The 27,725-nt window shown below is 47.0% G+C and overlaps 3 protein-coding genes and 1 pseudogene across 5 annotated transcripts in view; 1 reads left to right on the top strand and 3 right to left on the bottom strand.

Annotated features, from left to right (window-relative positions):
- Positions 1-4,290, top strand: part of LOC107511807 (nuclear envelope pore membrane protein POM 121C) — a 30,767-nt gene extending 26,477 nt beyond the window's left edge. Inside the window, exons 12-13 of the mRNA XM_016146559.2 lie at positions 1,548-1,670; positions 2,060-4,290. Coding sequence (XP_016002045.2) covers positions 1,548-1,670; positions 2,060-2,157 — 221 coding nt within the window. The 3' untranslated portion in view covers positions 2,158-4,290. The remainder of the gene's footprint in view (positions 1-1,547; positions 1,671-2,059) is intronic.
- A 4-nt stretch (positions 4,291-4,294) lies between these two features.
- Positions 4,295-11,775, bottom strand: NSUN5 (NOP2/Sun RNA methyltransferase 5). 2 transcript variants are annotated; one of them, XM_016146561.2, is made up of 11 exons: positions 11,627-11,775; positions 11,405-11,524; positions 10,755-10,929; positions 10,556-10,664; positions 6,012-6,150; positions 5,808-5,923; positions 5,383-5,561; positions 4,974-5,184; positions 4,754-4,894; positions 4,568-4,685; positions 4,295-4,438 (listed from the first exon to the last, which is right to left on the bottom strand). In XM_016146561.2, the coding sequence occupies exons 1-10, from the start codon at positions 11,717-11,719 to the stop codon at positions 4,571-4,573; spliced, it is 1,398 nt and encodes a 465-aa protein (XP_016002047.2). In that variant the 5' UTR covers positions 11,720-11,775; the 3' UTR covers positions 4,295-4,438; positions 4,568-4,570. The 2 variants fall into 2 exon arrangements, with proteins under 2 accessions (XP_016002047.2, XP_016002048.2); XM_016146562.2 differs by having other exon boundaries at positions 4,572-4,685.
- A 5,680-nt stretch (positions 11,776-17,455) lies between these two features.
- Positions 17,456-27,382, bottom strand: TRIM50 (tripartite motif containing 50). Of its 2 annotated transcripts, none has more exons than XM_016146482.2 (7): positions 27,280-27,382; positions 26,149-26,562; positions 23,055-23,150; positions 21,924-22,154; positions 21,790-21,812; positions 20,691-20,815; positions 17,456-19,659 (listed from the first exon to the last, which is right to left on the bottom strand). In XM_016146482.2, exons 2-7 carry the CDS (start codon positions 26,545-26,547, stop codon positions 19,070-19,072), a joined length of 1,464 nt encoding a protein of 487 aa, XP_016001968.2. In that variant the 5' UTR covers positions 26,548-26,562; positions 27,280-27,382; the 3' UTR covers positions 17,456-19,069. The 2 variants fall into 2 exon arrangements, with proteins under 2 accessions (XP_016001968.2, XP_016001970.2); XM_016146484.2 differs by having other exon boundaries at positions 21,790-21,809.
- On the bottom strand, positions 20,167-20,286 carry LOC118607285 (annotated as a pseudogene).
- Positions 27,383-27,725: the final 343 nt, after the last annotated feature.

Below are 27,725 nucleotides of genomic sequence, written 5' to 3'. Positions count from 1 at the left end.
GGTGAAGAGACAGACATTAAATAGATAAATATAATGTCAGGTAGTGACAAATGTCTTGATAAAGTAAAATATGTAATACTGTGGAGGAGTTATCAAGGAAGGCCTTTCTGAGGAAATCAATTTAAGCCAGGACTATATCTGTGACAAAAGGGGTTGTGAGTATGGGTGGGTAGGTGTGTAAGAAAGCATTGCAGGAACAAGAGGTATTTAGCACAAGGGCCCAAAGGCAGAAACAAGTTCGGTATGTTCATGAAGAGAAAAGCAAAATGTGGCTAGAAGTTTAAAAATGGAAATGATATAAAAACGGGTTGAGAGGTTATCGGAATTGAAAATCATTCATTGCCAAGGTTAAACATTTAGATTTGAAGTTATCTTATTTACCACGTGGAAGATGAATTACAAGTTTTGATATTGATAGCTTCTGTTTTCTTGATTAAATATGAGAGGTCTTCGGGGGTGGATTAGGGTGAAATGTGTACACAGGAGAGGGCCTCATGAAATAGTCATTTTGGAGCATAGAAAAGGAATGTAATAAGTGTAATATAATTGCTGGGCAGTTTTGAGGGTTGGCAAATTGTGGTTATGAATTTAAAGTGAAGCCATTTAGCAGTGTTGTCTTTTTTCCTCCAAAAACATTTAGTCATTGAGGTGTAAATCTAAAATAAATGGATAACTGGTAAAACCCAAGTTGCTTAAACTCAGGCAAGTATAACAGGAGGGGCAGTGGACTTAGAGGTCTTGGTGTGGTTAAAGAAATGCAGGAGTACTAGAAACAGCTGAGCTGAAAGACTGCAGTACTTGCAGTTAAGATTTAGGAGTTAGAGCAAGGTGTGACAGACCGTAGGAATGGGTGGCGGAGGTTGGGGAGAAGAAAAGATTGTCAAGGTCAGGCCCTCAGGGAGCAAGACACCTACCTCACATTGGACCAAGACAAGTGCATCTGAGACAAAATGCAGCCTTCCCTGAGAGGTGCTCTATGGAAAGCAGTGTCAGTATCGGGTGGCGGGATTCACTGAGGGCAAGAGAGTTTACTGATGACTGAGTTCCAGTGGGCCCCATAGGCAGATCAGGGGACCAACAGGGAGGGTGGAGCCTCCCAAGTGATGGTGAATTTGGTGGGAGGCTCAGGTTTCTGGAGGGACGTGGACAGGTAAACAGAAGAGGAATAATGAGATTAGTCTTGATAGAAGGGAGGTGACTTGATCGAGCTGGGAGGTGGGGGACCCACTGACTGTCCCCCTCTGCTGTGCTTTGGTGGCCAAGGGAATGCAGACGCTATATTCCTTAGGTGGCAAGAAGGCAACACTGAGGGGCTTTTTCTGTCGCTGGACATTTAGTGGGAAGACAAGCAGGCTCACCTGGAGCACCAGGTGTTAATTATCCTGTACAACTCCATATAATGGGTGAACTAGTGGTCCAGGGATAAGGTGTTGTGCTGTGGGGAGTGCCCCCACAGAGAGCAGACCTCCCAAGATTCATTACCATCTGCTTTGATGCTCTCTGCTCAGTGGCCTAGTCTCTACAGTTCTCTGCTCTCTTCATTCTAGGCACCTCTACACCTACCTTTGGTCAGAACACCCCTGCCCCTGCAGTGGGCACATCAGGCAGTAGCCTCCCCTTTGGGGCATCCTCAACACCCACCCAAGGCTTTGTTGGAGTTGGACATTTTGGTAAGAGGGGGTGAGGTGGGGTGGAGTGGCAGGTTCCTGGCTGAGGCCCTCTGGGGAACATCAGGGTCATAAGCATGGGAAAGATGTTGGCTGGCTGGGAGTCCCGCAAAACCCAGGTTTGGAGTTGGCAGCAGAGATCAGAGAGGAACCATCTGGGGCAGAATTTCCCAGGTCACTGGGAAGCCAGGTAAAAATGCCTTCCTGGGCTTCTCCCAGACTACGATTCTGGGGTTTTGCCATTTAATAGATCCCTCCTCAAATGCAGCTGATACAGCAGAAGCCCTATTCAAGTACTCAGAGTTCTATTGGCCCTACTTTCCAGAGATTGGGGCCCCCCAAAAAGTGTTCTCAGGTCGATGCTCTGATGAGATCTTGTTGAATCTTTCCAGGATCGGCGGCCCCTTCATTTTCCATTGGTGCAGGATCCAAGACCCCAGGGGCTCGACAGCGACTGCAGGCCCGAAGACAGCACACCCGCAAGAAGTAGCCTTTGTCCCTTGCCCTTCATTTCCTCTACCCCTTGCCCAAATCTGGACCTCAGCATCTGCTAGGAAGAGCCTCTGAATTGTCTGGTTCCATAAAGCAAACCTACCCAAGACCTCTGGCTTCAGCCACCACCAGGGAGGTAGTAGCAGCCCTGGCAGCCAATTCCCTCTCCTGGAGGAAACAGAAGCCTCAGGCCTCCTGGGGGAGAGGGTGGTAGGATGTGGCAGGGCAAAAGCCTGATCCTTTACTTGAACAGTTGGCTGGAGAGAACTAAAGAAAACAGCTGTATATATCGTCCATTTCCCCGACTTGTTTAGTGTTTAAGCTTAGTCAGGGGGTCTCCCTTCTTCCTACCTATCCCCCTACCCCCCAAGCCATCTCTGCCAGAGGGTAGGAGGTAGAGCCCTACCCACTTGTCCCTCTAGTATGCATTTGATGGGATTGGGGGAAATGGATTATCCCTAAAGCTTTACCTTGCTTGGCTTGGCTATAAAAGGTGGTTCTCCTCTGGTCCCTTTAGGGGACTATTTCCCCATTTCTTGCTGCTTTGTCCCTCACTGGTTCCTTGTAGGATCTATTCCTTTTTAAATGATCTTGAATCTAGCTTTGCCTTGGAGATCCCAGTGGGTGCTGCTTATGCTGTTCCACTTCCTCCTGCCAAGTCTGAGTCAGTGTTTAATTCCCAAACCTGCCAGTTTGGCCCCTAAAAGCTTGGTGGCTCAAGACTGTTAGCCTGGCAGATCTAGGGGTGATCCCTTGCTCCATAGAGGGAAACTCTTGGAAGCAGGCAGGATGCCCACTGCTGCTTTCAGCTGCCTCCTTGCTCAAGCTCCCTGCTGGCCTCATTGGGCACATCTGCCTCTCCAGGATTGTATGTTTAAAGCCTTGTCCTGTGTTACTTTGTCTGATGCTTATGTCTATTGCTCTTTGAATCGAGTTTGGAGGAAGAATTGAATTGTATGAGTGGCGGCATGTTGGTAGTGCCGGACTTAACTGTTTAAAGTTTCTGGGACTTAAGCTAATTGAATGTGGAAAGTAGCACCACTTTACGGCTACAAGTGCCGACTCCTAGATTTTCAAATGGTGTTTGACTTTTAAGGGCTGGCAGCCCAGGAGGATGGAGCCAAGGGGAAGCAAAGACCTCTTCTCTCTGCTGTGTGTCTCCCACCTTCCTGACCTCACAAGAGGCTACATCACCCCTAGTTATATGTTAGAAAACCTAAATTAATGACCTATACTTAGTTTTTTTTCCCCTTCCCAACAGCGTGTCCAACCCTCCCCCTTTTCTTTCTTTGTTCCAAAATCACATACCCCAGGCCCAGGAGCCTTGCTGCCATGCCCATCTTTGGGAGAAGTATGAATGCGTATGTCTAAATTAAAAGAAAAAATATTTAAACATTTTTTAACAAAATAAATTTATTTTTGTATTTAAGCTAAATTGCCTTTTAAATTCCTTCAAGCTTGGTTCATTGAGGTGGTTAAGTATAAATGCTATTGACTAGGAATTAGCCTGTATAGTTAAGTTATGCCTGTGTGAAGAAGGGGCTCAAGTGCTGTCCCTGGCAGCTTTCCTGAGGGACTAGAGCTCCTTCTGGACACATTATATAAAAATGTAATTCTTACTTCATAAATAATGTGACATTAGATTAACTAGTCCTCCTCCCCACTTCGTGACTGAGGTTGAATGTTTTGTGGCAGAGGACTGTTCCTCCCTAACCCCAAGAAGAGCTCTATTAATACTTAACTGTCTGTGGAGCTGAAGAGGGGGCCTGAACCTAAAGTCCCAAATACTTACTAGGATTGGAGGGGTGGGGTGGGGCACGGGCCTAGAAATCAAGCTTCTACCTATACCTTACGTAAGGTAGACCCTCTTAGTTTTAGAACTCTGAGCTAGTTTACCTCAGTTCTACAGGACAGTTGATCCAGGAACTCTCTGAAGAGGGTGTCCTGGCACCGCCTGAGTATGAGTGTGTGTGTGTATGTGTACATGTACGTGCACTGGACAGGAACGGGAGGCTGGGACTTTCCATTACAAATACTTAATTCCTGTGAGTCTAGTTGGAATTTTTAGTATGAATGTGAGATTTTTCTCCTTGCTTAGGTCATTAAGAATTAAAAAAAGAAAAAACTGTGATCTATTGTAGATCATGTCCTGCCTTTTATTTTTGTGGGCAGCACTTCTCTCACCAGCAAGAACATCGCGCTGGGAAGGGACGCAGAGGACTCAGAAATCCACTGTCTTTCCAGCTGGAGAAATGGTTACTCGGTTACTCGTTTCCTTCCTATAACAATAAAAAAGAGAATCTTTTAAAAACAAAACTGCTGCCTGGGCCTGAGGGCCCAAGGCTAAGCTGAGGGGAGGACTAGTGTCCTCCTTTCCTCCCACCCTAAGAAGTCAAAGCTTTGAGTACCTACTATATGCAAGGCAGCGTTTTAGGAGCAGGTGCTGCTTTACACCGCCTCTTCTTTCTCTTTGGGCCTGGGCTGGGTCTAAGCTCTGGTGCCAAATCTTTGGCCTGTGAGACTGAGCTAGAAGAAAAGTACAAGTTAGATGTGTCCCAATCTTTCAGCATCTTTCCACTAGGCACCCAACTCACCTTGGCACTTCTACCCGTTCTAGTACAGCAATAAAGAAGCCACCAGTGAGTGTGGTCTCAGGGGAGGCCCGGAGGCAGTGTTCGGCACCTGGAAAAGTGCTAAGGCCTCGATGGGGCCATGAGGGTAGAACAGGAGCCAGCCTGTGGAGAAGAATTAGCAAAGACTTGTAGGTAAAACAAAGCAGCCCCTATTCCCAAGACCCTGGTAGAAACCTACTACCTGAAGGTTCCTGAGCTCTGCTGCAGGGCATCCTGGACCACATCTTCATTCTCCTCTTGGCAAAGGGAACATGTGGAGTAGACAAGACGCTGCAGGGAGGGGAAAGTGAGCGCATGACACAGCACGCGCTGCTGGAACCCTGCCAGAGCATACAAACGTTTCTTGCTAGGTGTACCTGCCCCAGACTCCTCCAGCTTTCTGGTCAACATACCTAAAGAAGAGACTTAATTAGAGACAATTTATTTCACGCTGAAATCCCCACTTTACAGATGAGCACATTTGCCCAGGGTCACAAGATGATTTGAGTCAGAACTAAACCCAAAGCCAAAATGAATTGTAACCCCTTTTGCTCTAAGGTTGCTTCTCTGGGTCTATGGGGTCCCTCAGCCACAATTTTTCCCCATCTTACCAGAGCCACTACAAGAAGGATCCAGTAAGATGTATTGGACCTGACGATAACGCTGGTCTGAGGGTGAGACTGCCAGGAAGTCCTCCTCTGCTAGCTGGCAGCAAGAGACTCCAGCCCGAGCCAAGAGAGTAGCCATAGATGCCAGCCGCTTAGCATCTAGGTCAAAGGCAAAGATCTTCCTAGGAAACAGGGCAGAGTTAAGGTAAAATAACGTAAATGACCTGCAAGAGCTAAGGGATTCAGATCTCACACCTGCAATCTACTGGGAAGCTTAGCTTGGAGCTATACTGTGAACTATCCTAAGTCCAGAAATACTTAAAGGAAAATCTTCCTTTCAGCCTTCAGACCTATTGGAATAATGAGTTCCTTATTCTTAACAAGTACAGGATCAGACCTTATTTCCTTCCTCTGAACTTGACACTCACCCTTGGTTCTTCAGAAGAGCAGCCAAGTGACTGGTTTTATTGCCTGGGGCAGCACACGCATCAATGACATGGGAACCTGGGGGCGGAGCCAGCAGCATGGCTGGGAGACAGCTAGCCTGGCAGGGCAGAACATAATGGCTGGGTGAAGAGACTCCAGGTCCATCACTCCCACACATTCTTCCCTCTTCTACCCACCTTCCCTACCTTGTCTTGTAGAATAAGGTGACCAGCTTGGTACAGTGGATGTTCATGCAGATCTGTTTGGGCAGGAAACACAAGCAGCTCTGGCAACAAGGGATCCTGAAGAAAACACTTCCCTCTGAGGGACCTTAGGTCCTCGAGGCTGCCAGAGAATGAGAACTATTCATCCACCATTTTCAGAATTCTTCCATGCTACGCACCAGGCTGGGCATTTTACATGTTACCTCACTTTTAACTGTTCATTCACACAACAAATACTGAAGAAATAAACAGGGTGCTATAACAGGCAGTTAAGAGAAATGTGTTCTCAGGCAAAACTCTGGTTTCAGGATCCCACCTCAGCCATTTACCAGTGGTGAAAGCATGGGAAAGTGCCTTCATCTCAGCCTGTTTGCAGATCTGAAAAATGGTAGTTGTGAGGATTAAATGAGTTAATCTGTGTAAAATACTCAGAAAAATATATGGCACAAGTTAGGTACTCAATAAATGTCAGCCATTGCTGCTAAAACTTAACCTCAGGAGAGATTATTACTTTGGGGAAGGTTGGAGGGTGAAGGGGGCTGCAGGGAGGTTGAGTGCTGAGCTGATTCCTGATGGATTAGGATTTAGTTACATGAGCTGAGGTGAAGGCAATATTCACTATGCAAAGAAGCACTGTCCTCTCCACCTGACCCGCATAGAAACAGGCCTAAAGAATAATGTCTCAGTTCAGAAAGCTATCAAGTGGCAGAGCTGGAATTCAAACCTAAACACAGCCATTCTCTACTACCCAGGTCTCCAAGCAACATGCTAGATAGAGACAAAGGAGGAACATCTAAAACACAGGGGAAAGGGAAAGAGCAGAGGCAGCTTCCCAGAGTTGTCAAAGGACAGAACAAGAAGGAGTGAGACCAGGGAAGCAGAGAAGCATCGGGGCAGAGAGCAAGCACTGCCGGAACACCAGGTGCATAGAGTGCCACAGCAGATGGGCTTGGAGAGAGAGCAGGGTGCATAGCACAATGGAGAGCCATGAAAGGGTTTTAAGCAGGGGAGTAATGCATCAGACTAGGTTTCAGAGTTTTCTGGGGCCAACCAAATTAGGAAATTCTGCCAATCATGGTAGGAAATGAATACCTAAACCTAGGTAATGTCCAGGAGGATGAAAAGGAGTGGATTTGAGAAAGATGCCGAAGTCAGAGTAGTGAATGACCAGGGAGAGGAGGAAAGCATCTAGGATGACTCAGTTTCTGGTATGACCAACTGAGTGCATAATTGTAGTATCTGTTAGGTTAAAAGAGGAAATGCAGGAGATACAAAGTTCAAAGATGCAAGGATGGTTCAACAAATCAATGTGATACATCACATTAAAGGGTAAAAATCATAACAGATGCAGAAAAAGCATTTGACAAAATTCAACATCCATTTATGACAAAAACTAAACAAAGTCAGTATAGAGGGAACATACCTCAACATAACAAAGGCCACATAGGACAAGCCCACAGCTACCATACTCAATGATGAAAAGTTAAAAGGTTTTCCTCTAAGATCAGGAACAAGACAAGGCCACTTTATTCAACACAGTACTAGAAATCCAAGCCAGAGCAATTACACAAAAAAAGAAAGAAAGGTATCCAAATTGTAAAGGAAAAAGTAAAACTCACTATTTGTAAATGACATATAGAAAACCTGAAAGATTCCACCAAAAAAACTCTTAGAACTAGTAAACAAAATCAGTAAAGTTGCAGGATACAAAATCAATATGTAAAAATATGTTGGATTTCAATGCACTAAAAATGAACTATGGATCAGGAGAAAAAATTTTTTAAATCTTATTTACAAGTGCATCAAAAAGAATACCTCAGAATAAATTTAACCAAAGAGGTGAAAGGCCTGACCTATACAATGAAAACTATTAAAGAAATTGAAGACACAAATAAATGGAAAAATATTTTAAGCTCATGATTCAAAGCAATCCTATCAAATTTCAATGACATTTTTCACAGAAATAGAGCAAACCATCCTAAAATTTACATGGAGCCACAAAAGACCCAAATAGCTAAAGTGATATTCAGAAAGAACAAAGCGAGAAGCATCATATTCCCTGATTTCAAACTATACTACAAGGCTATAGTAATCAAAAGAGTAAAAAAAACAAAACAAAAAAACACATAGATCAATGGAACAGAATAGAGAGCCACACATATATGATCAGTTTATGACAAAGGTGCCAAGACTATATAATGGAGAAAGGATAGTCTCTTCAATGAAAGGTGTTGGGAAAACTGGACAGCCACATGCAAAATGAAACTGGACCACTCCCTTATACCATACCCCAAATTCCACTCAAAGTAGATTAAAGATTTAAATGTAAGACTAGAAACCATAAAACTCCTAGAAGAAAACACAGGCAGTAAGCTCCTTAACATTGGTCTTGGCAATGATTTGGGGTTGACACCAAAAGCAAAGGCAACAAAAGCCAAAATAAACAAGTGGGACTATATCAAACTAAAAAGCTGTTGCACAGCAAAGGAAACTATCAAAATGAAAAGGTAACCTACTGAATAGAAGAAAACATTTACAAGTCATATCTGATAAGGATAATATCAAAATATATAAATTCATAAAACTCAATAGCAAACAACAATTCAACTTAAAAATGGACAGAAGATTTGAACAGACATTTTTCTGAAGACATACAGATGACCAACAGGTACATGGAAAGATGCTCAACATCATTAATCATCAGGAAAATGCAAACCAAAGCCACAATTAGATATCTCTTCACACCAGTCACAATGGGAATTATCAACAAGGATGTGAAGAAAAGGGAACCCTTGTGCACTGCTGGTGGAAATGTAAATGGTGCAGCCACTGCGGGAAACAGTATGGAGGTTCCTCCAAAAATTAAAACCAGAACTACCATGTGATCCAGCAATTTCACTCTGGGTTTTTATCTAAAGGAAATGAAAACACTAATTCAAAAAGATACGGCACCCCTATGTTCACTGCAGCATTATTTACAATAGCCAAGACATTATGTCCATCAATGGAATAAAGAAAATGTGGTGTGTACACACACACCGTAGAATATATTTTTTTTCATTGTTAATAAAAACATTTATTTTGCCTGAAATCTGCATCATGACAAGTTACCCTGGGGTTTATAGATAATGTGTCCATCTCAAAAGTGTGGTTCTGGGGATTAGGGATCCAAACAAACACAGGCAAGAGTTGTAAGGGAGGAAGGGGGCACAGCAGGAGTGTATTTCAATCCTTTCTTAAAGGCAGTACACCATTCTGAGTCATTGAAGACCTGTGCAGATGGGGTTTCTAAAACAAATACTGTACTGTGAGCTTAGAGAAGGGGCAGGATAAGGACCCTGAAAATACGGGGGTGGTGGTGAGGGATATTTTACGGTGGCAGGGAATGAGGAGGAAGAGTTACTATTTTTAATGCCCTCAGGCCCAGGACCTGATATTCAAAGGAAACCATGTCCAATCTTAAATTATTTTCCTGCTCAGAAAAAGGTGCTAGTACCTCTGGAACCAGACCATGAAGATACTGTGCTGATCATTCCCAAGTCCCTATTCTATGGCCCACAGCAAACTAAAATAAAGGGGGAAAAAAAGGTCAGAGGATAGAGGCTTGTGTTCACACAGTGGAATATCATTCAGCCATAAAAAATAATGAAATCTTGCCATTCAGGACAACGTGGACTGACCCTGGAGACATTATTCTAAGTGAAATAAGTCAGATAAAGACAAATATATGAGCTCACTCATATGTGGAATCTTAAAAACAAAAAATGAGCTCACAGATACAAAGAAGAGGAGAGGGGTGGGGAGAGGGGTGGCAAAATGGGTGAAGGGGGTCAAAACGTACAAATTTCCAATTATAAGTCACGAGGATGTAATAGCAGTTGAAAGGTACTAAGAGAGTAAATCTTAAAAGTTCGCATCACAAGAAAAAAATTTTTGTTAAGTGTGTGGTGGAGGGTGTAGTAATCATTTTGCAATATATACAATATATTTGATATGCAATATAAAATCATTACATTGTATACTTGAAACTAATGTTACATGACCGTTATACCTGAGTTTAAAAAAAGAATGCTGCAAAATAATCCAATAACTTGTTTAAGTATATTTTTTTGGAAGGATTACTTTTTAATCTTGAATTTTGAATAAATGCACTTTTACAACAACAAAAAATGGTCCAAAGTTCAGAAGGAGGATTCAGTTTCCCACATGTGGCAATTGTGAAACACTGATATGAACCTGAGAGTAAGAACATAAGAGAGAAGTCGAGACTGGGAGATGGGCATCATGAGAAGTAGGAGTTGAGCTAGAGAAGATACTGAGAGATACATTAGAACAATGTTGATGGGACACCCAGGACAATTAATGTTTAAGGGATGGAAGAAGACAAGTCTTGGAAGAGAATATAGAAACTGCTGTAAAAATAGAAAATGGGAGTCACGACCACCAGCCTTTCTACTTCCTATGTTTCCCCCGTGCCCCCAGGTACCTCCCTGGATGTAGGCAGCCAAGAAGGGTCCTAAGCTTACCTTGATGCCCGACCCTGGTAGGAGAAACCTTGTCTCTTAAAATAATCAATTGTGTCATCAGAGCAGGTCTTGAGAGTGTTTACCCGCACAAATCGAGGCACCTGGAAGGCTAGGAGGCAATCAGCTGTGAGTGGACAGGTACATGGCCATCTCCTCCAAGGGCTTGATGGATATCCACCACCCCCACAACTCAGCTTACCTGGGCCAGGCCTGCATCCTACTTCCAACAAGTCCTCATTCCGGCTCACACCTCGGTGAACCTTGAGCCGGGCCAATTCAGCCTTAAGCCTTGCCTTGTGCCGGTTGAGCAAAGGCTTCCATCGGCCCCCGCCCCCTCTAAAGCCTCTTCCCAATAACAATTCATACACCAGCACCTGGGGATGGAGAAACAAAAAAAACCCTAAGCATTAATACCTTCAAATGCCATAGTGTTGGAACAGGAAGGGCTAAACGGACCACCTGTCCAGACACTAACAGATAATAGTGAGGTCCTTGTCCAAGAACACACAAAATTAATGGCAAATCAAGATTTGAACCTGTCTTTCTTCTTAGTCCTGAACCATTTCCACATGGTTGCTCACTAGCAGAGCTATAGATCTCATCCCTCCTCGTCAACATCACCCTTCTGGTTTACCTAAAGAGTCCCTGCCATTGCTATTTCGTACTTTTGTTCTTTTTTAGGCTCGAAATTAAAGCATTTTCATTCTATCCCAATTAATAACTCAGCAAGGGGTTGCTTGTCCTCATTTCACAGGAACGACTAACGTCATATAGTGGGCCATATGAAGTCGGTACAAAGTTAAAAGGGGCTCACTGCCCTGCCCCGCCCCACCCTACTCAGCCCATCACCTTGGCCAGATGAGGCCGCAGCTTCTCGGCGCGGAGAAGGCCGGCGCTGGCGATCACGGCATCCAGCACCGCAGCATAGCGTTGCGTCTCGCACACCAGCGCGTACAGCTGCTTGACGTTCTGCGCACAGCCAACAGGACACAGGCTGAGAGCGGGCCGGGCCCAAGTTAGTCCTCCCACAGCCCCACCCCCGCCCCCACGCCCAGGCCGGATCCCCGCTACCTGGAATCTGCTGGCGTACACCAACCCTTTGATGGATCCTTGGCGACTCTCCACACCCGCCAGCACAGCCGCTGCCGCCGAATATAGCGCCATGCTCCGTTCTCCAGCGCCTTTACAGCTCCGTCAGGAAGCGCGCTGGGTTCTGCGCCTGAACTTCCGGGGTCAAAGGGCACGGAGGTTCCGGACCCGGAAGGTCCCGTGGTAATCAGAGTCCCCCAAGGCGTGTGTCGGTTCAGTCGTCAGTTAGGATAAGGAGGCCCATGCTGGGAGCATATTTCTCCACTTTTTGGTAGCTGTTCGTTTTTTTCTTTCAATCTTTGCCAATCTGATAGGCAAACAGTGAGATTTTACTGCTGTTTTTATTCAATTTCTATTGAGGTTGACTATATGTTATTTGTATTCTTTATAACATGTTAATGTCTTTCACTCACTCTTATTGTAGCCGCCAGCCCCCAAAAGACACACAGACCACCAGTTATAGGGAACACACCCTTTATTCAGCCAGCTGGGTCTGCCAGGGGTACGCAGACCCCAAATTAAGCAGCCCTGAAATGTAGAGGGACAGGGTTTTTAAGTCCAAAATCCCATTCTTCATTCTGTCTAAACACAAAGGTCTATTTTTCTCCCATTCATTACCTGTCGACCCACAGGTTGGGTGTGCAAGCAAGGGTACAGAAGCAGAAAGCTTATTGTTAGGATGTTATGTTTCTATGGGCGATAGCCTATGTTCCCATGGCGATAGCCAAGTAGTAATTTCCTGCAAGTAATAAATTTCTAGCAGTCATTTTTCAGCCACCACATTCCCCACTGGCCTTAGCAGACAATCAAATCTTTGATTCTGAAACTTGATTGTGGAATTTGCTCATAGCCTCTATTCTGTAATACTAAAAGTCTAATAGAATTAATTCTTTTCTTTATATATCCAAACAAGAAATTGAGGAAACATGGGCCAAAAGTTAACAAGAGGAGGAGGAGGATTAAAGGTCCAGCTACAGCAGCTATAAGAGTCGTTAGCCAGGGTGACCAATTAACCATACTATGAAACTGAACAACCAAAGTGACTCCATCTTAAATATAAGACTCCCATCTTAAGCACAAGACAGTTCCCGGAAAAGCTGCAGATAGCAAGACGATCACCCCACCCTAGACTCAGCCAATCAGAGCAACTATGGAAAGTAACTCTCCAAATTCCCCACCTTGTTCCTTGGCACCATCACCCAGCCAATCCTGCTAAGAGACAAGCTCGTTGTACCAATCCTGTAGACGCAGTGGAGTTTCCATTGCAAATTTAGGTAGCTAGCCAATTGCTGTGATACCTTTACTACGAAGGCTGGCCCGTCATCTGACCCTAAAGTTCTGGGGAGACCAAATCAAGGGAGGATTTCTTGTAGTAGTTTCTTAGTACCTACTAAAGCAGTCTCTTTCCTGGTAGGGAAGGCCTCTACCCATCCTGAAAAGGTGTCTATAAAAACAAGTAAATATCTGTAGCCCTCCACAGTCAGAGTTACCTCAGTGAAATCGACTTCCCAGTGGTCCTCTGGATAAGTTCTTCTTTCTCTATGCCCATTAACTTGGGCACAAGCCGGGCATCATGAGGCAATCTCCTCTGTGGTTCTTCTCCCTTCTAACAGGTGAAAGTAGGGGTCTAAAATTGGAGCATCTCAGTTCGCCCTAGGTATGTGGTCTGGTGTAGTTAGTGGAGGAGAGTCCTTCTAAGGGCCTATGAGAGCCCGATTTTTCCATCTGGAGTTGTCCACCATTCCTGCTGGTTCCTAGTGGCTCCCTTATATTGAAAATATATGTTCTTTCTGCTGCATAGGTCGGAGATGGAGGCAGTTCTGGAGCAGGGACAACAGTCAGTAGATGTAGCAGGGGCCCCACTGGCCTTGTAGCCGCTGTTCTTGCCTCTGCATCAGACTTGTCGGTTTCCCTCAGCCTCAGGACTATTCCCTTTTTGATACTCTTTACAATGAACAATAGCCAGAGCCTTAGGCATCTATATGACTTCAAGTAAGGCTAAGATCTCCTCCTTGTTCTTAATGTCCTTCCCAGCTGAAGCTAGAAGCCCTCTTTCCTTGTAGATGGCTAAGTGTACATGTGCAGTGGCAAAGGCGTATCGGCTGTCAGTGTATATTGTGACTGCCTTATCCTTTCCCCATCTTAGTGCCTCAGTGAGGGCGATGAGTTCTGCCTTTTGAGCAGAAGTCCTATGGGGAAGAACTTGTGACCAGATGGTGCCAATTTGAGTTACGACCCCTTGCCCCAGCGTACCTCCTACCTTCCTGCATGAAGCTGCCCCTGCCCGTGAACAGAACTTCATCGGCCTCAGACAGAGGGGAGTCTTTGAGGTCTCACTGCGAGGAACACACAGCACCAGTGAAATCTATGCAATCATGAATGAAGGTCTCAGGGTCTGGGTCTGGCAGCTGATTGGCTGGGTTGATGATAGTAGCTTTGGATTTTAGCCATACGTTTGGGGTCATCCAGTGCTTACCTTCTAGGCTATCTCAACAAGTTGGAACCAGTTCATCCCTGCAAAACCTTCTAATTTTTGCAATTTATGCCGATATCAGGGGCTGCCTGAGTAGCAAAGGCTATATTAATTGCCTGCTGGTTTTCAGGGGCCTCAGGATCAATGGGGGTGTATACCCCGTATGCCTCGTTCAAGAAACGCTCCAGGGGATTCCTGAGGTTCCTCCCTGTATAACTTCAGTTACCTTAGAAAGGTTAGTTGGCTGACGAGCAGCCATCCTAATTTCCCCAATTAGAATCTGGTGGTACCGATATCGCTAAGGCCATTCTCCCTGCCTGAAAATTGTCTCCCCAGTCTGGGTGGGTGGAGGGAAATTCCTCCTCAGTCTGTTCCCCTGCTTCCTTAACTCTCCTCCCTCCCACAGTTATCTTTTGTGTTTCAGTCCGAATGCATCTGGGTTCTTCTGAGGTCAAGGGGGTAATTAAAAGCTGTTCGCAATTATCCCAGGTGGGGCAGTGAGTCTGCAAGACACTTTTAAGATTCCCATTAATACCTGGGGTTTCTCAGAAAGGTGGATTCTGTGCCTTCCAGTTGTACAGGTCACTAGTCGAGAAAGGCACGTTAAACCATAAAGAGCCTGTCTGTGTGATGCCCCTGGGGTGGTGCTTCTCGCAAGGGGAGGATGGCCAGGGTGGTGGTATTGGTTGGTGCCCCGCCCAGAGTGGGAGCAGGAGGCCCATAGGGGTTACCTGCTCATATCCGAGGGGGTGAGGTGGTGCTATTGGGCCTCTGTTGTCCTGGATTATAGAATAGGGGAAGATCACTGTCCTCTGGTGAAGATTGGAAAACTGAGGGACTGGGCCGTCTTGGCGATTCAGTTGCTGCATGTTTTGGGGTGCCCACAACTAAAACCCATGCCCCCAGTGAAAGAGCATACCAGTAGAGCTAAGGAGGGGGGTTCTGAACAAGGTTTAACCATTGATCAATGTAGGGAAACTGATCAGGATGTCCCAGGTTTCCCGTGACAACCTTCCAGTCTTCATCAAACCTTTGTCAAAGGAACCCCCCTGGAGGCCAGTTTACACCAAAAGACAGCCACTCAACTTCACACAGTGTCCTTAGTCCACGTGGAGAAAAGTTTATGCCATAGTCGGCTCCCTCTACAAACCCTTCTTTGAAATGTTGCAGGAGACACCCCAAGGGTGTCTTCTGTGAACTCGGGCTTCCTCGCATTGCGTGCACAGAAAACACACAGAAACACAAAACACACACTCAGACAAGAACAATCACTGAGGTGTAGATGGACCCAAAGAAGTCTGCCACCCCCCACCTAGACAAGACCAGAGACAATAAACAGAACCTGACAACAGGGCACAGGAGACGGCATTCTGCAGCCTGGCCATGGTCCAAGAGATATGACTGCGTCCAGTCTCTCCACGGACCCCCAATGACCAGTCAACAGAACCAAGAAGGTACCTTTTATCCAGAAGCCAAGGCCTCAGAGATTCTAGATTCCCATTGCAACCAGGAACAAAGAGTGTGTCGTCCTGAAAGTTGCGTCCTTGACAATTGTGTTAACCCCATCACGGCATTTAAGGGCCCTGGAACATCTCAGGTTGGCCACCCCTTTGAATCTGTAACAGAGACAGCAACCACTTTAGAGGCCAGTCAGGTCTTAGATACCAGGGCCACTCCCTGAGATCTCGCTGAGGCCTCCAAATGTTGTAGCCGCCAGCCCCCGAAAGACACACAGACCACCAGAACTCAGTGAGTTATAGGGAACACATTCTTTATTCATAGGGAATACACTCTTTATTCAGCCAGCTGGGTCTGCCAGGGGTACGCAGACCCCAAATCAAGCAGCCCTGAAATGTAGAGGTACAGGGTTTTTAAGCCCTAAATCCCATTCTTCCTTTTGTCTAAACACAAAGGTCTATTTTTCTTCTATCCATTACCTGTCGACCCACAGGTTAGGTGTGCAAACAAGGGTACAGAAGCAGAAAGCTTATTGTTATGACGTTATGTTCCGATGGGTGATAGCCTATATTCCCATGGCGATAGCCATGTTTCCTAGGGCAATAGCCGAGCAGTAATTTCCTGCAAGTAATAAATTTCTAGCAGTCATTTTTCAGCTACCACATTATACCGTCTTATGCTTAGTACCCTTTATATATTAACACCATATACTCTTGTCTTAAGTATTGCCATTTTTTCCTTGTTTACTGTTGCTTTTTAATGTCTTTAATAGTTGCTTTGGACAATATGGTGTTTTCATTTTTAAAATTTTTCCTTTAATGGTTTTTGCCTTTGGTGTCACATTTGGAAACCCTTTCACACCTACGATGTAGAAATCACTATGGCTTCATTTTTTTCACACTTAAATCTTTAATAAGTTTAAAATTAAGTTTGGCATATGATGTGAGGAAAGGCTCTAACTTTGTTTCCAAGTGGCTAGCCTTTCATGTATTTATTGTAATGATTCATTTATAGGAGTGTTTTCCCAGCCTGACCCTTGGGAGTACAGGGATTGTGGAGTAGTTTTCTGTGTCCCTAGCACCCATGTAATTGCTGGTACATAATAGGTTATTATGTACACACGTATCTCAGGCATCGTAGTATGCAGGCCTCTGTGGGCCAGAGTATCCAGCTATATGTTCTTTGTATTGCTAACTGCTTGTTGTCAAGCATTTTGCAAGAGGGTTGACTCCAGTCTGCATTAAAATTGCTAAGTAGTCTAAAGATTTAACCAACTCCTTCCGTAGTTCATAAGCGATCTTTTAGTGGAACCCCTCCTCATTCCCGACATCAAATCACATCCTCTATTTTATTTTCTTCATAGCACTTATTATATATGATTATGATTTATTCCATCTCCCCAGCTAGCTCCATGAGGGTAAACTTTTGTCTCTCTTAGCACTCATCTTTCTTTATCAGATAGACCAGTGTTTCTCAAAACAAGGACATAATAAAATCTGTTGAATGAATAGAACATGAATTTATATGGTGCTGGACAACTGGTTGTGACCCATCCTAAAACCATCCCCGCTCCTTCGAGTAGGTAACAGGTGCATCAGTGTTAATGCAAATCCACAGTTTATTCAGATTTCCTTAGTTTTTTGGCCAATGTCTTTTTTCTGTCCCAGAATTTCATCTAAGATATTATAGTACATTCCGTTGTCATGTCTCCTATGGTTCCTTTTGGCCTTCATAATTTCTCAGACTTTCCATGTTTTTGATGACAGCGATGGTTTAGAGTCCTGGTCAGTGTTTTGCAGAACGTCCCTCTATTGGAATTTGATGGTTTTTTTTTTTTTTTTCATGATTAGCGTTATGGGTGTTTGGGAGAAAGACTGGGCTTGAGGAACAAGAGAGGAGTGACAGAAGGAGAGGGCCACTTGCCAGGAGTCTAGTATAGGAAAGCTGCCATCCCATAACCCAGCAGGCAGAAAAACAGGAAAATAAATACCTCAAACTCCCTCTCCTGCCCTGGGATCTCCTGCAAGTCCCTCCCATCAGCTGAGCCCAAAGGGAAGCCAGAGCCTTTTGCATTCCATCGGGACCAGCCTCCCAGGACACAGAGCAAAATGGAGAAGGGTGGAGAGTGGATATAGAGGTGTGACAGTCTTCAGCCCAGTCCTGGGACTGAAGGAAGAGCTGTATAACCAAAAAACTAGGTCCGAAAAGTGTCAACCACACAACGGCTAAGGCCTGACAGATTCAGCCAGTAAAGATATGACAAATACCATTTGATTCAGTTTATTTACATAAACAGCAGAAGGAAGATTAGCCAAAGGTGCCAGCTCCATGTCATCCTTGTTGCACACACCAAAAAGGATATGGAAGTCAAAGGGCTGGTAATTGCAACATGAGTTGTGGGATATCCTGTTTGTGAGGAGCCAGTTCTAGATGCAGCTAAGCTGTTTTATAGTCTGCAACTCTAGTCAGAGGGAGGTGGAGCATAAAGCCTTATATTTCATCAGCGCCCGGGAGGTGATGTCTCCCAACAGTCTCCAATGGGACGAGGAGGTGAGTGGACATGGCCTTGAGGCAGCACCTCACAAGTTTCCCATCCTCTGCCATTCCTAGAGTGTCACTCAGGTAGGCTGTTGGCCAAACCTTTGCTCTTTTGGCCCATGTGGATACATGCCAGGTCACCGAGGGAGAGCTTTTCCCCACAGAAGGCTCTTAGGTGGCTCCACAGACCTCATTGGCATGAAGTTGGGATCTAAAGCACTAGGTCTCAGGTGACTCAGCCCCAACCATTCTTTCTCTTCCAATTTTCAGATTCTTGGGAGCGAATTCAACTGCCCCAGCCTTGGTCTGGGGTGGAAGCCATCAGCTGTGGCCAGGGGCAGGCTCACCATGAACAGACATGGGCTCTGGGCCTACCCCCATGTGCCCAGGCTGCACCCCCATCTGGCCCCTACTTGCTTCTGCTTTGAATTAGCGTCATTTTCATCTCATCTAAAGTATGAGAAGTCGAGAGAGGTCTTTAAGGACAGAGCAGTGACAGAGTGGTTCAGGCGACTTTTAACTATAGACTAATGGGCAGTGGGTGGAAACAAGCTATGGCCCCACCAGAGGTTGGGGCTGCTTTAAAAGACCTAACCATAAAGCAGCATGTATGTATAGCAATTAATATTTGCAAATCACTTGAAGAGCTAGAAAACTAAGCAGAGAGCGTGGTTAGGAGGACCAAGGGAAGCCCAGCTTGACTCATGGACACTAGGGCTTAGTTCTGCTGGTTAATAAGCAGGTTAATAATCTGAAAATAGGTTAGTAAACACCCCTGGCTGATGGGGGACTATAGTCCTTTTCTCCCTATCTTTAAATGTTTCCAGGGACACACAGGCATGAAGACCTCCCCAAACAGTAAATACGTCATCTCTGCTTCCTAGACCCAGCAGAATCCCTCAAGTCCTCGTCCCCAAGTGGGAAGGGCCTGTGGGCAGGCAGCCTCAGGAGTAACTCTACAGCTTGGTGGGCTGTGAGGGGTTGAAGTGGCCAGGCCCACTGGGTGGGGGCAGCACCATGGGCAGTGAGTTGCTGCCCCGTTCGTGCCAGCATGTGTCCAGGATGGGGTAGAGCTTGCCCTGGAAGTCTGCCTGGAATGTGTAGAGTGGCCTCAGGTCATCTGGGCGGTCAGCATCAAAGAAGGTGAGCTCTCCCTGCTCATAGTGCAAATAGATGCCAATTCGGTGCGGGTGGCCAGCCACAGGCAGAGGCACCCTCGGGCAGCAAAAGGCCTCATATACCCGGCCCTCCTTCAGGCCGATGAGCCATAGGCCATGCTCTGGAGACTTGCTCAGCTTGCCCTTGCGACTGGCTGTGCCCTTGATGACCCCCAGGCGCCAGTCACTCTTGCTACCCACCACCACCTCCCAGTAGTGGCGGCCGCAGGAGAAGCCTCGGCTGGCTAGGACGCAAGTACTGTAGTCGAAGCGTTCAGGCTGGCTGGCGTGTCGCTGGGCCAATAGCCCACATTGCACCACCGTGTTGCCTTTGGAGAGCTCCAAGAGAGGGTGGGCAGTGGCAGGATCCAGCTTGAGAGACTCCGGGGCTGAGAAATACCAGAGAAAAGATGTTTTCAAGACACACAGAAGGCAGCAGACCCTGTCCCAAGAAAGGTTGATTGGAGGCCTTGAGCTCCTCAAGAGAGGAACTGCGTAGGCCTCATTTCTGAATCCTAAGGGCCTAGAAGGGACCGGGCACAGAATAGGCACCATAAGGATGTTTATGTAATAAAATGATTCCTGAAGGGTGGGAAAAATAAACAGCTGTGAGCCAGGGCCTTTTGGTGAGGAACATGGTGCCTAAGGCAGAGGTGCTGATGGAAGGACCTGGAAGATTAGCCTGTCATTTGTGCTCCACAGCTAAACTCCCCAGGTTTTTTGGAAAATCCAAAACGAAATTGTTTTTTTTTGATACCCGAGCAGCTTATTTGAGGACAAACTATCCCAACTAACCTCTTTGCTAGCTGCCAGCTGATCAATTTACACCAAAAATATGCAAACAACATACGGTTGAGAGATTATCTCTCTGTGTGTGTGTGTGTACATGTGTGTAACACCTGCAGCACCTGGTCTTCCTAGGTGGTCTCCCATCCAAGTACTAACCAGGCCCAACCCTGCTTAGCTTCCTAAGATCAGACAGGATCGGGCACATTCAGGGTGGCATGGCCATAGACTGACTGTGGTTTTTTTCTCCCCGCCTTTTTCTCTTATATAAACTGTTTTTGTCTTTGTTGGCTGAAATCAACCTGCCGATCTCCTTTATGTGACAGTAATGAAGGAGTTAATTAAATTAGTTCTCTTGATAGAGCAATAGCTATATTTATAAGCACTAAACTATACACACACACACACACATATATGTATATTTATAAATAGGCAGCCTAACGAGGTGGGTGTTAATATCCCCTCTTTACAAATGAGGAAACCGAGGCTCAGAAATTACACAGCTCGCCCTGGTTAATAGACGACGGAGCTGAGCTTGAACCCAGACTGTTTGGTGGAACTCCACTCCTGTGCTCTCAAGCTTCCTCTGTACATTATGTCAGCAGCCCTCGGGAAGGATGGGTTGGGTTCTCACCTGGCAGGACCTTGCGGAAGAGCCTTTTCCACACAGTCAGCTTGATGTCAGCCTGGTGGAGGCCTGGCTTGAAGGAGATGGGGCTGAATGTACCTTCCAAGGGCCGGACCTGTTGCAGCTCTGCTCTGGGGGGCAACAGTTGATAGTGATGGTGGAGCTGCATCCTGTGTGCCCCACCCCTGCACCCACATACAAGTCCAACCAGACTGCACAGCTTGGAAGACTGTGCACTCTAGATGCCCATCAGTTTCTCCCCTCCACCCGCTCTCAGAGGATCTTTCTTCTTGGAAGGGAAAATATAATGGTGTTCCTCAATTGTAGGTCTGGACCAGCAGCATCACCTGGAAGCTTGTTAGAAATGCAAATTTTTTCGGGTCCCACCCTAGAGCTGCTGAATCAGAAACTGATTACTGGGGCCCAGTGATGGTGTGTTAACGAGCCCTCCAGGTGGTTCTGATGCATGCTAATGTTTCAGGACCATTTCTCTACACAGTGACCCTAGTGCAGAGCCAGTAAGATACTCTGTCCTTTCATTTAAATCAATGCTCCTAACCAAATTGTCCCTAAATGCAATCTGTTCCCACAAGCTGTAGTGCAGGTGTGAAGCACCCTCATTATGGCTATTATCCACCTCTCCCACCTCATTTCCTGTGTCATTCTGTGTCATACTTCACAGTCCAGCAATACTGAACTTACTCCCAAGTCCACACACTACTTTGCCCTTTCATGTACTTGCTTGCCTGCCAAACGCCTGTCCTCCCCCTTCTCAGCTGTCCACCCAAGCACAGCTTTGCCAATCTCTCCCCGCCCCACAGTCACCACCTCCACTGTGTTATTTCTGTAGCTTGTGTGAACTTCTGTTGTTCTAGGTACCCACAGTGATATAACCGTAGTTTACTGTCTGCCTCCCACCAGTCTGCGAAACCCCTGAAGACAGGGACTTGACTGCATCTCTGTTTCCCCTGGGCCCAGTAGAGAGCCAGATGTGGGCAGCTGCTCCCAAGACACTGGTGCAAGTGAAGGGAGAAAATGGTGGAGAGGAAATGCCTGTGCCCACAGCCACCCGACCCATGCTGAGGGCTCCCTCCCAGGTTATTACCTGGAGGCCATGGAGTGGTACTTCTGGAAGACAAGAGAGAGGTGGGTTAGGGCATGGCAGAGGCTATGCAAAAGTCATTTTGAGTAGAAGGCTCTGAGGGCCTTGACATGGGGCATGCTCCCTTGTCCACTCACCCGGATGAACTCATGGTGACTCTCATTACCAAACTGCTCCAGCACATGCCCAACTTGGACCAGCCGCTCCCGCTTGCCCTGGGCCTGCTCCAGCTGCATGTCCAGGGAGGCCACGAGGCCACGGGTGTGACCGTCTACTCCCCCCAGGCAGCGGGCCTTCTCCTCATCCACCAGGTGGTGCAGCTCCTGGAACTCACGGCGGATCACCCAGCTGAAGACTTCGAACTCGTTCTGGGACAAGGAGGACCTGTTATGATTGGAGCTGCAGCAGAGCCACCTAGCAATGCCTGACCTCTGTGTCCCCAGAGCCTGACAGCTTGGGCCTTCTTGACTAGGCTAGTTCTGGTACTTGAGTCCCAGGACTGACTCCTGCCCAGATGTTCACACTGTGACTGGGCATCTCATGGGGGCCCATGGTGGTGAGCAATAGTGGCAGAGCCAAGGCTGAGCCCCCAGTCCTCATTTCAAAGCAGCAGCTCTGCTTTTTCCTGGCTTAACTATTAAGTGTGCACATAAGATTTTGCTTTATCACAGGGTTCCACAGCTGAAAGAAGTCTGAAAGTCTCTGGGAGAGCAGGTTTTGGAGATAACCAGGATTTCTGTGTGACCCTGAGTTCTGTCTCCATCCAACAGGGTAATGCCATTTCCCTCTCAAGAGTAAGAGGTGCTTAGGGGATCCTGGGCTTCTGCTCCTGTTTCATGACTACCTGCAGGGCCCCGGGCTCCATACCCTCCCAGCCCCAAGGTGCACCTCACTGAGGAAAAGCAGACAGCCAAGGAGGGCTTCAGGCCTTTCCACCCCTGTTCTCCAAGGTGCTGAGCAGGCACCACATGGACTGTCAAGGTCAAGCAGACACAGGAGGCTGGGGCGGGCCAATCATGCCCTCGCTTAGGGCTGTTTACCTCTGGGACATGGGTTCTGGGTTATCTCAGTCCCAAGGACATGGAGGACACAAGCCAACTTGGAGACAGTCCTGACAACTGGGTTGAATTCCCCTGAGAGGATTTACACCTTCCCCACCCTGCCCTGGAATGCTTTGAATTTTCAGCTTTATATAGAGACATGGATTCCTGTAAAGGACAAATTAGAACCTGGCTCTATGGGAAAGGGCAGAGGGAAAGGACACTCACGAGAATCCTGGTCCTGTTGTTCACCAGTTTGGCGATATGCTCATCCACCTTTTTCTGCTCCTGCTTCAGGTCAGAGATGAGGGCTGCGAGTTCCTCCTGGAAGCAACATGCCATGACCCTGTGAGTAGCTGACCCCTTCACCCTCTCAGTTCCTTGGGGTCAGCCCTGGGCCTCACCCTTTTAGGGAACATCCTAATGGCCACTAGCATTCCAGTGGAACCAGGACAGGGACCAGAGCTACCCAGTTGCCCTTGACCTCAAAATAGTTAAGATTATTCAGGAATATTCTACATTGATGATAGGAACTGCCCAGGCAGAAGAGGATCTCCATGTCATCCCTCTCTAAGACATGGAGAGAAGTGCTTAACACTGTTACAGCCACCGGAAGTCACCACACAACATCCAAAAGGGGTGATTGCCAGTCTAAAGCCAATCTTCCCTGCATGGAATGCTGCCTTTAGGGTACTCACCAGGTAAACTCTTCAGTCACCAGGAAGTCCAGAATTAGTAGGTATTTGATCAAGAATCATCACAAAAGGGCTGTCCCCAGGTGAGGCCATTGGTGCATGTGGTGGCTCAGGTTACACCTAGTGAGTCCCATATACTATAAAGACCTGAACCCATCCCTGGCAGGCTTGGGCTCAGCCTAGATTTAGGGCCTCCCAAAGACAAAGTAAACTCACTTCTGGGCTGCCCTGCCTCCAAATCCAGCCTACCCTTAGGGATCCGAGCAGGACCATTTAGACCACCATCTGGCTGTACTACTTAACCAGGTCCCTGCTGCTTTGTGCCCGTGGAGTGTACAAACTCTGGCTTAGATAGTTACCAAGCAGAAGTCAGCAGCAAGAGCCTTTCAGGAAGGGAGCAGGGTAAAAAGAATAATGCCAGTGTGGAGATAAATGGACATAGAGCCCTTTTAGTGGATAACGAGGCATCATATCTCACAACAGCCCAAGAAAGACATTCCAAAGGCAATCCTAAATCAGAGATATGGGACTAGTTCTTTCTCAGCAACTGGGCTACAGGGAGAGGAAACAGAATTATGAAAATGAGGTATCATGAGACCTCAATCAATAGGAGAAGACAGGAAGGCATGAAAGGGATCTTTTAAAGGAACAATTTAGTCACATCACACAGAGTCTTGAGATCACAAAAACCCACATCCAAACCAAGACCAAAGCTGCAACCTAGCTCCTAGCCAGAAATAATGAGCAAGCTCCCAAGTATTTCCTTCTCTCCTGGGCAGCTGTCTGCTAATAAAATGTGGGCTTTATTTCATTATATTGAAATGGGGTTTCCTTCTTCCACACTCCCCTAAAACTACTCTTGCCAAGATAATCAAGTCTTCCTGCTAAAGCTGACAGACTCTTTTCATTTTTCAGCAGACACTTCACAAAAGTGATCTTGTTTGCGTTGAAATGCTCTGTACCTCTGATTTCCAGGAGGCCATATTCAGCCAGTGTTCCTACTCCCTCTGTTGATTCTTTCTGTCCCCTTTTCAGGTTTCTCTCTCTACCCAAATCTTCTGGTGCTCCTTGGGCTGTATCGTCGGTGTCTTCCCTTATCAGTCTGCAGACTCTCCTGGTGGGCCTTCTCTACACCTTCAGTTACCACCCAGTCTCAGTCTCCAATCTATCCTCCTGAAGAAGGATCAAACTACACAACAACCCTGCTTAAAATCCTCCAGGCCCACCCCTTCTACATGGTTCTCTGTATAAACTACAAATCCCATCTTGTGTCACACAGGCCTTTCCGTAACCTGGCTCCTGCTTACTTCACCTATCCCATCTCGCTCCTACTCCACCCTCCCTTGAGCTTAATAGAATGACATAAATCCTCAAATGTGCCATGCTGTTTGCCTCCTGGTCTTTTGCACATGTTGTCTTTATATTTAGAATGCTTTTCCTTCTCTTCTTTTTCTATCAAGTCCTCCTTGTGGTTCAAATCTTGGCTTAGCAGTTCACTTCCTCTAGGAAACCTTCTGTGACCACCTGAGATGATGCAGAAGCCATGTTCTAGGTAGTCTCACCATCGCCTATATTTAACTTTGAGGGCAGTACCCAACACATGGGACTCTGCCAGACCCCCAGACTGTGAGTTCCCCCAGGGCAGATGAACCTCTTGTCCACTACTGCACCATGGGCACCAGCACAGATTAGAAGCCCAGTAAGTTTTTATGGGTAGGAGGGGCTGGTGGATGACCTGGCTGGCCCAGTGTAAGTTTCCTACTTGTCTCTCAGGGCTGAAGGAGCAAAGAAATGCTGCCCGGAGCACTCAGCCAGGAAACCCCCTAGAACAGCTTACGAGAAGGGGCCCTCTGCCTGCAGCTCTGGATGCTCTCCTTTTCCTGTTCCCCTCACCTGTATTTTTTCACCTTTATGCCCCCCTCCCCTCAAACACCAGGCCAGGCACCCTACAATAATTCACTTCCAAGAACCCCTCCTGCCCTTTCTTGATTGTTGCAGTGGAAAGAAAACTGCCTTGGTTTGAGTCCTAGCTCTGCCACTGACAAGCTGTCTGACCTTGGACAAGACCCTTACCTTCGCTGACCCTCACTTTTCTCATTTATAGAATACAATAACAACCCTATCCTTCATAAACCTTAGATAAACTATTAACCCAAGATGGTTCACTCTTATTATCTTAAATTATGATCTGTTAGACCTGAAGCAAAGGTCCAGGAGGACAAGATGCCATTGATTTCACAAATACATTTTGAGCTTTCACTACATGCCAGGCACAGAAGTACCCAAGGGAACAAAGCAAAGTCCCTGCCCTGGTGTGTCTACAAGTGCAGTCCCAGGAGCGCTCAAGAAACAAAATGAGGGCTACAAAGAAACGTAAAGACAGGAAAGGGCTAGCACATGACTCGGGATGTGCTCCATCACATGCACTGCTGTAATCCCCCACACCTGCTCAGAGCATAACGGAGGAATGAATGCACTGGAGCTCTGCTCCAGGACAGGGCTGAAGGGAACTAGAGGCCCGCGGGACACTTCTGTGCCAAGTGATGGCTCCAGAGCGCCCAGGCGCTGGGCTCCCTGTGCCCCCAAGGTGGCCCAGTTCCCCGCCCCTCAGCACCCTTGCTGCCTACCTTCATTCGGCTGTAGACAGTGGAGACTGGGGTGACGCGGTGGTGCTGGTGGGAACCCAGCAGGCCGCAGAGGCCGCAGATAAGCTCCTGGTCCTTCTCGCAAAACAGGCTGAGTGGGTTCCGGTGGTGGGCGCAGACCTTGGGCTCTGGGTCCCTGGGGAGCTGCAAGGCTTCGATCACCCGTGCCAGGGAGACGTTGGGTGGGGAGCTGCTACCATCCACCTCCTGCCGGCACACGGGGCAGCGCAGCTCGGAGTCCAGGTGGCGGGACAGGGACACCAGACAGCCTTTGCAGTAGGAGTGGCCGCACTGCAGCATTAGGGGCTCCCGGAAGACCTCCAGGCAGATGGGGCACTGAAGGCGGTCCTCCAGCTCCGGCACTCTCACCTGCCACGCCATCCGCCATCCGCAGTGCTGGATGGAACACAGTGCACCTTCCTAAACCCGCTCCCTCCGCACCTTCTGTCCCCAAACCCCTGGAAAGGGCCACTGCAGATTAAGAGGGTCTTACAGATTCCAGTCCTGGATTTCAGTCCTGACCCCCTATAACTTTGAGTGTTTCCCATCTTTAAAACAAAGAGCTTAAAAGAAAAAAAAATGGTCACATAAAGATATATGAGTCTACTTTTTTTACTCAGATTTGGAGGTAAACATGAAAGAAAGGGGCCATCTGCCAGGTCATTTGGAATGACAAATAATGGCAACTTCAGCCACAGCAGGGGTTCTGACCTAGAACCAAACAGCACAAACAAGCAAATTTCCTTCCCACCTTCGAGGTGAGTGTTCAAATTGGTGATCAGCTATTGCAAGTATACTAATAACAGAGATTTCTGAGTCACTCCTTCACACATCTCTCATGAGACCTGAAAATCTGACCTAGAACCAAACAGCACAAACAAGCAAACTTCTAAAAAGTGCACATCTTAATCACATACTTGATGATCACTCTTTATATACACATATACTCACTCCCAGCTCATTCTAAAGCAGAGTTCTGTCTTAGAAAACACTGTTCTGGAGAGTCTGAGACTTAACTTTCCACCCAGTTCCTCTGTGAAAACTGATCATCTCAAGAGAAGCACCGAGCTGAAGTCGCCAGCAGACCCAGGAGGAACCCCTGTGTGGAACTACCTGGCTTCTCAGGATCCACTGAGTGAGCCTCCTACTGGGGACCTCAAACCAGCATTGCTGACAGGATTGGCTTGGCCTCTTCTCCCAGGGTGAGATAGCAGGAGTGGAGACTCGGGGGATTGCAGCCGGATGGATACCTGCTCCACCACCTAGTCTCTGCCTCTCTCCTCCTCCCCTTTCCCAGCAACACCCCTAAGTCCTCAAGGTCACCCAGAATCAGGTGGAAACAGGGCCACATCACGTGACTGGGGAGGCAGCCTCTACTGGGCCTTGATAACTGCTCTGATAACCGTAACATTCAGGTGCTTGCTTCAGCCAGTCAAGGGGAAGGGGCAGAGACGGAGACTGGGCACCCATTCACACCTTACTGACCCCAAACAGGAATGGACTTCTGTCCTGGCACAATCTTTCTGAATATCTCTGTTTTTTTAAAAGACATTTTAGTT

The sequence above is a fragment of the Rousettus aegyptiacus genome, unplaced genomic scaffold (assembly GCF_014176215.1).
Source record: "Rousettus aegyptiacus isolate mRouAeg1 unplaced genomic scaffold, mRouAeg1.p scaffold_m13_p_8, whole genome shotgun sequence".
Lineage (NCBI taxonomy): Eukaryota > Metazoa > Chordata > Mammalia > Chiroptera > Pteropodidae > Rousettus > Rousettus aegyptiacus.
Note: the sequence above shows the minus strand (reverse complement) of the source record. Positions and strands in the feature narration are given on the sequence as shown.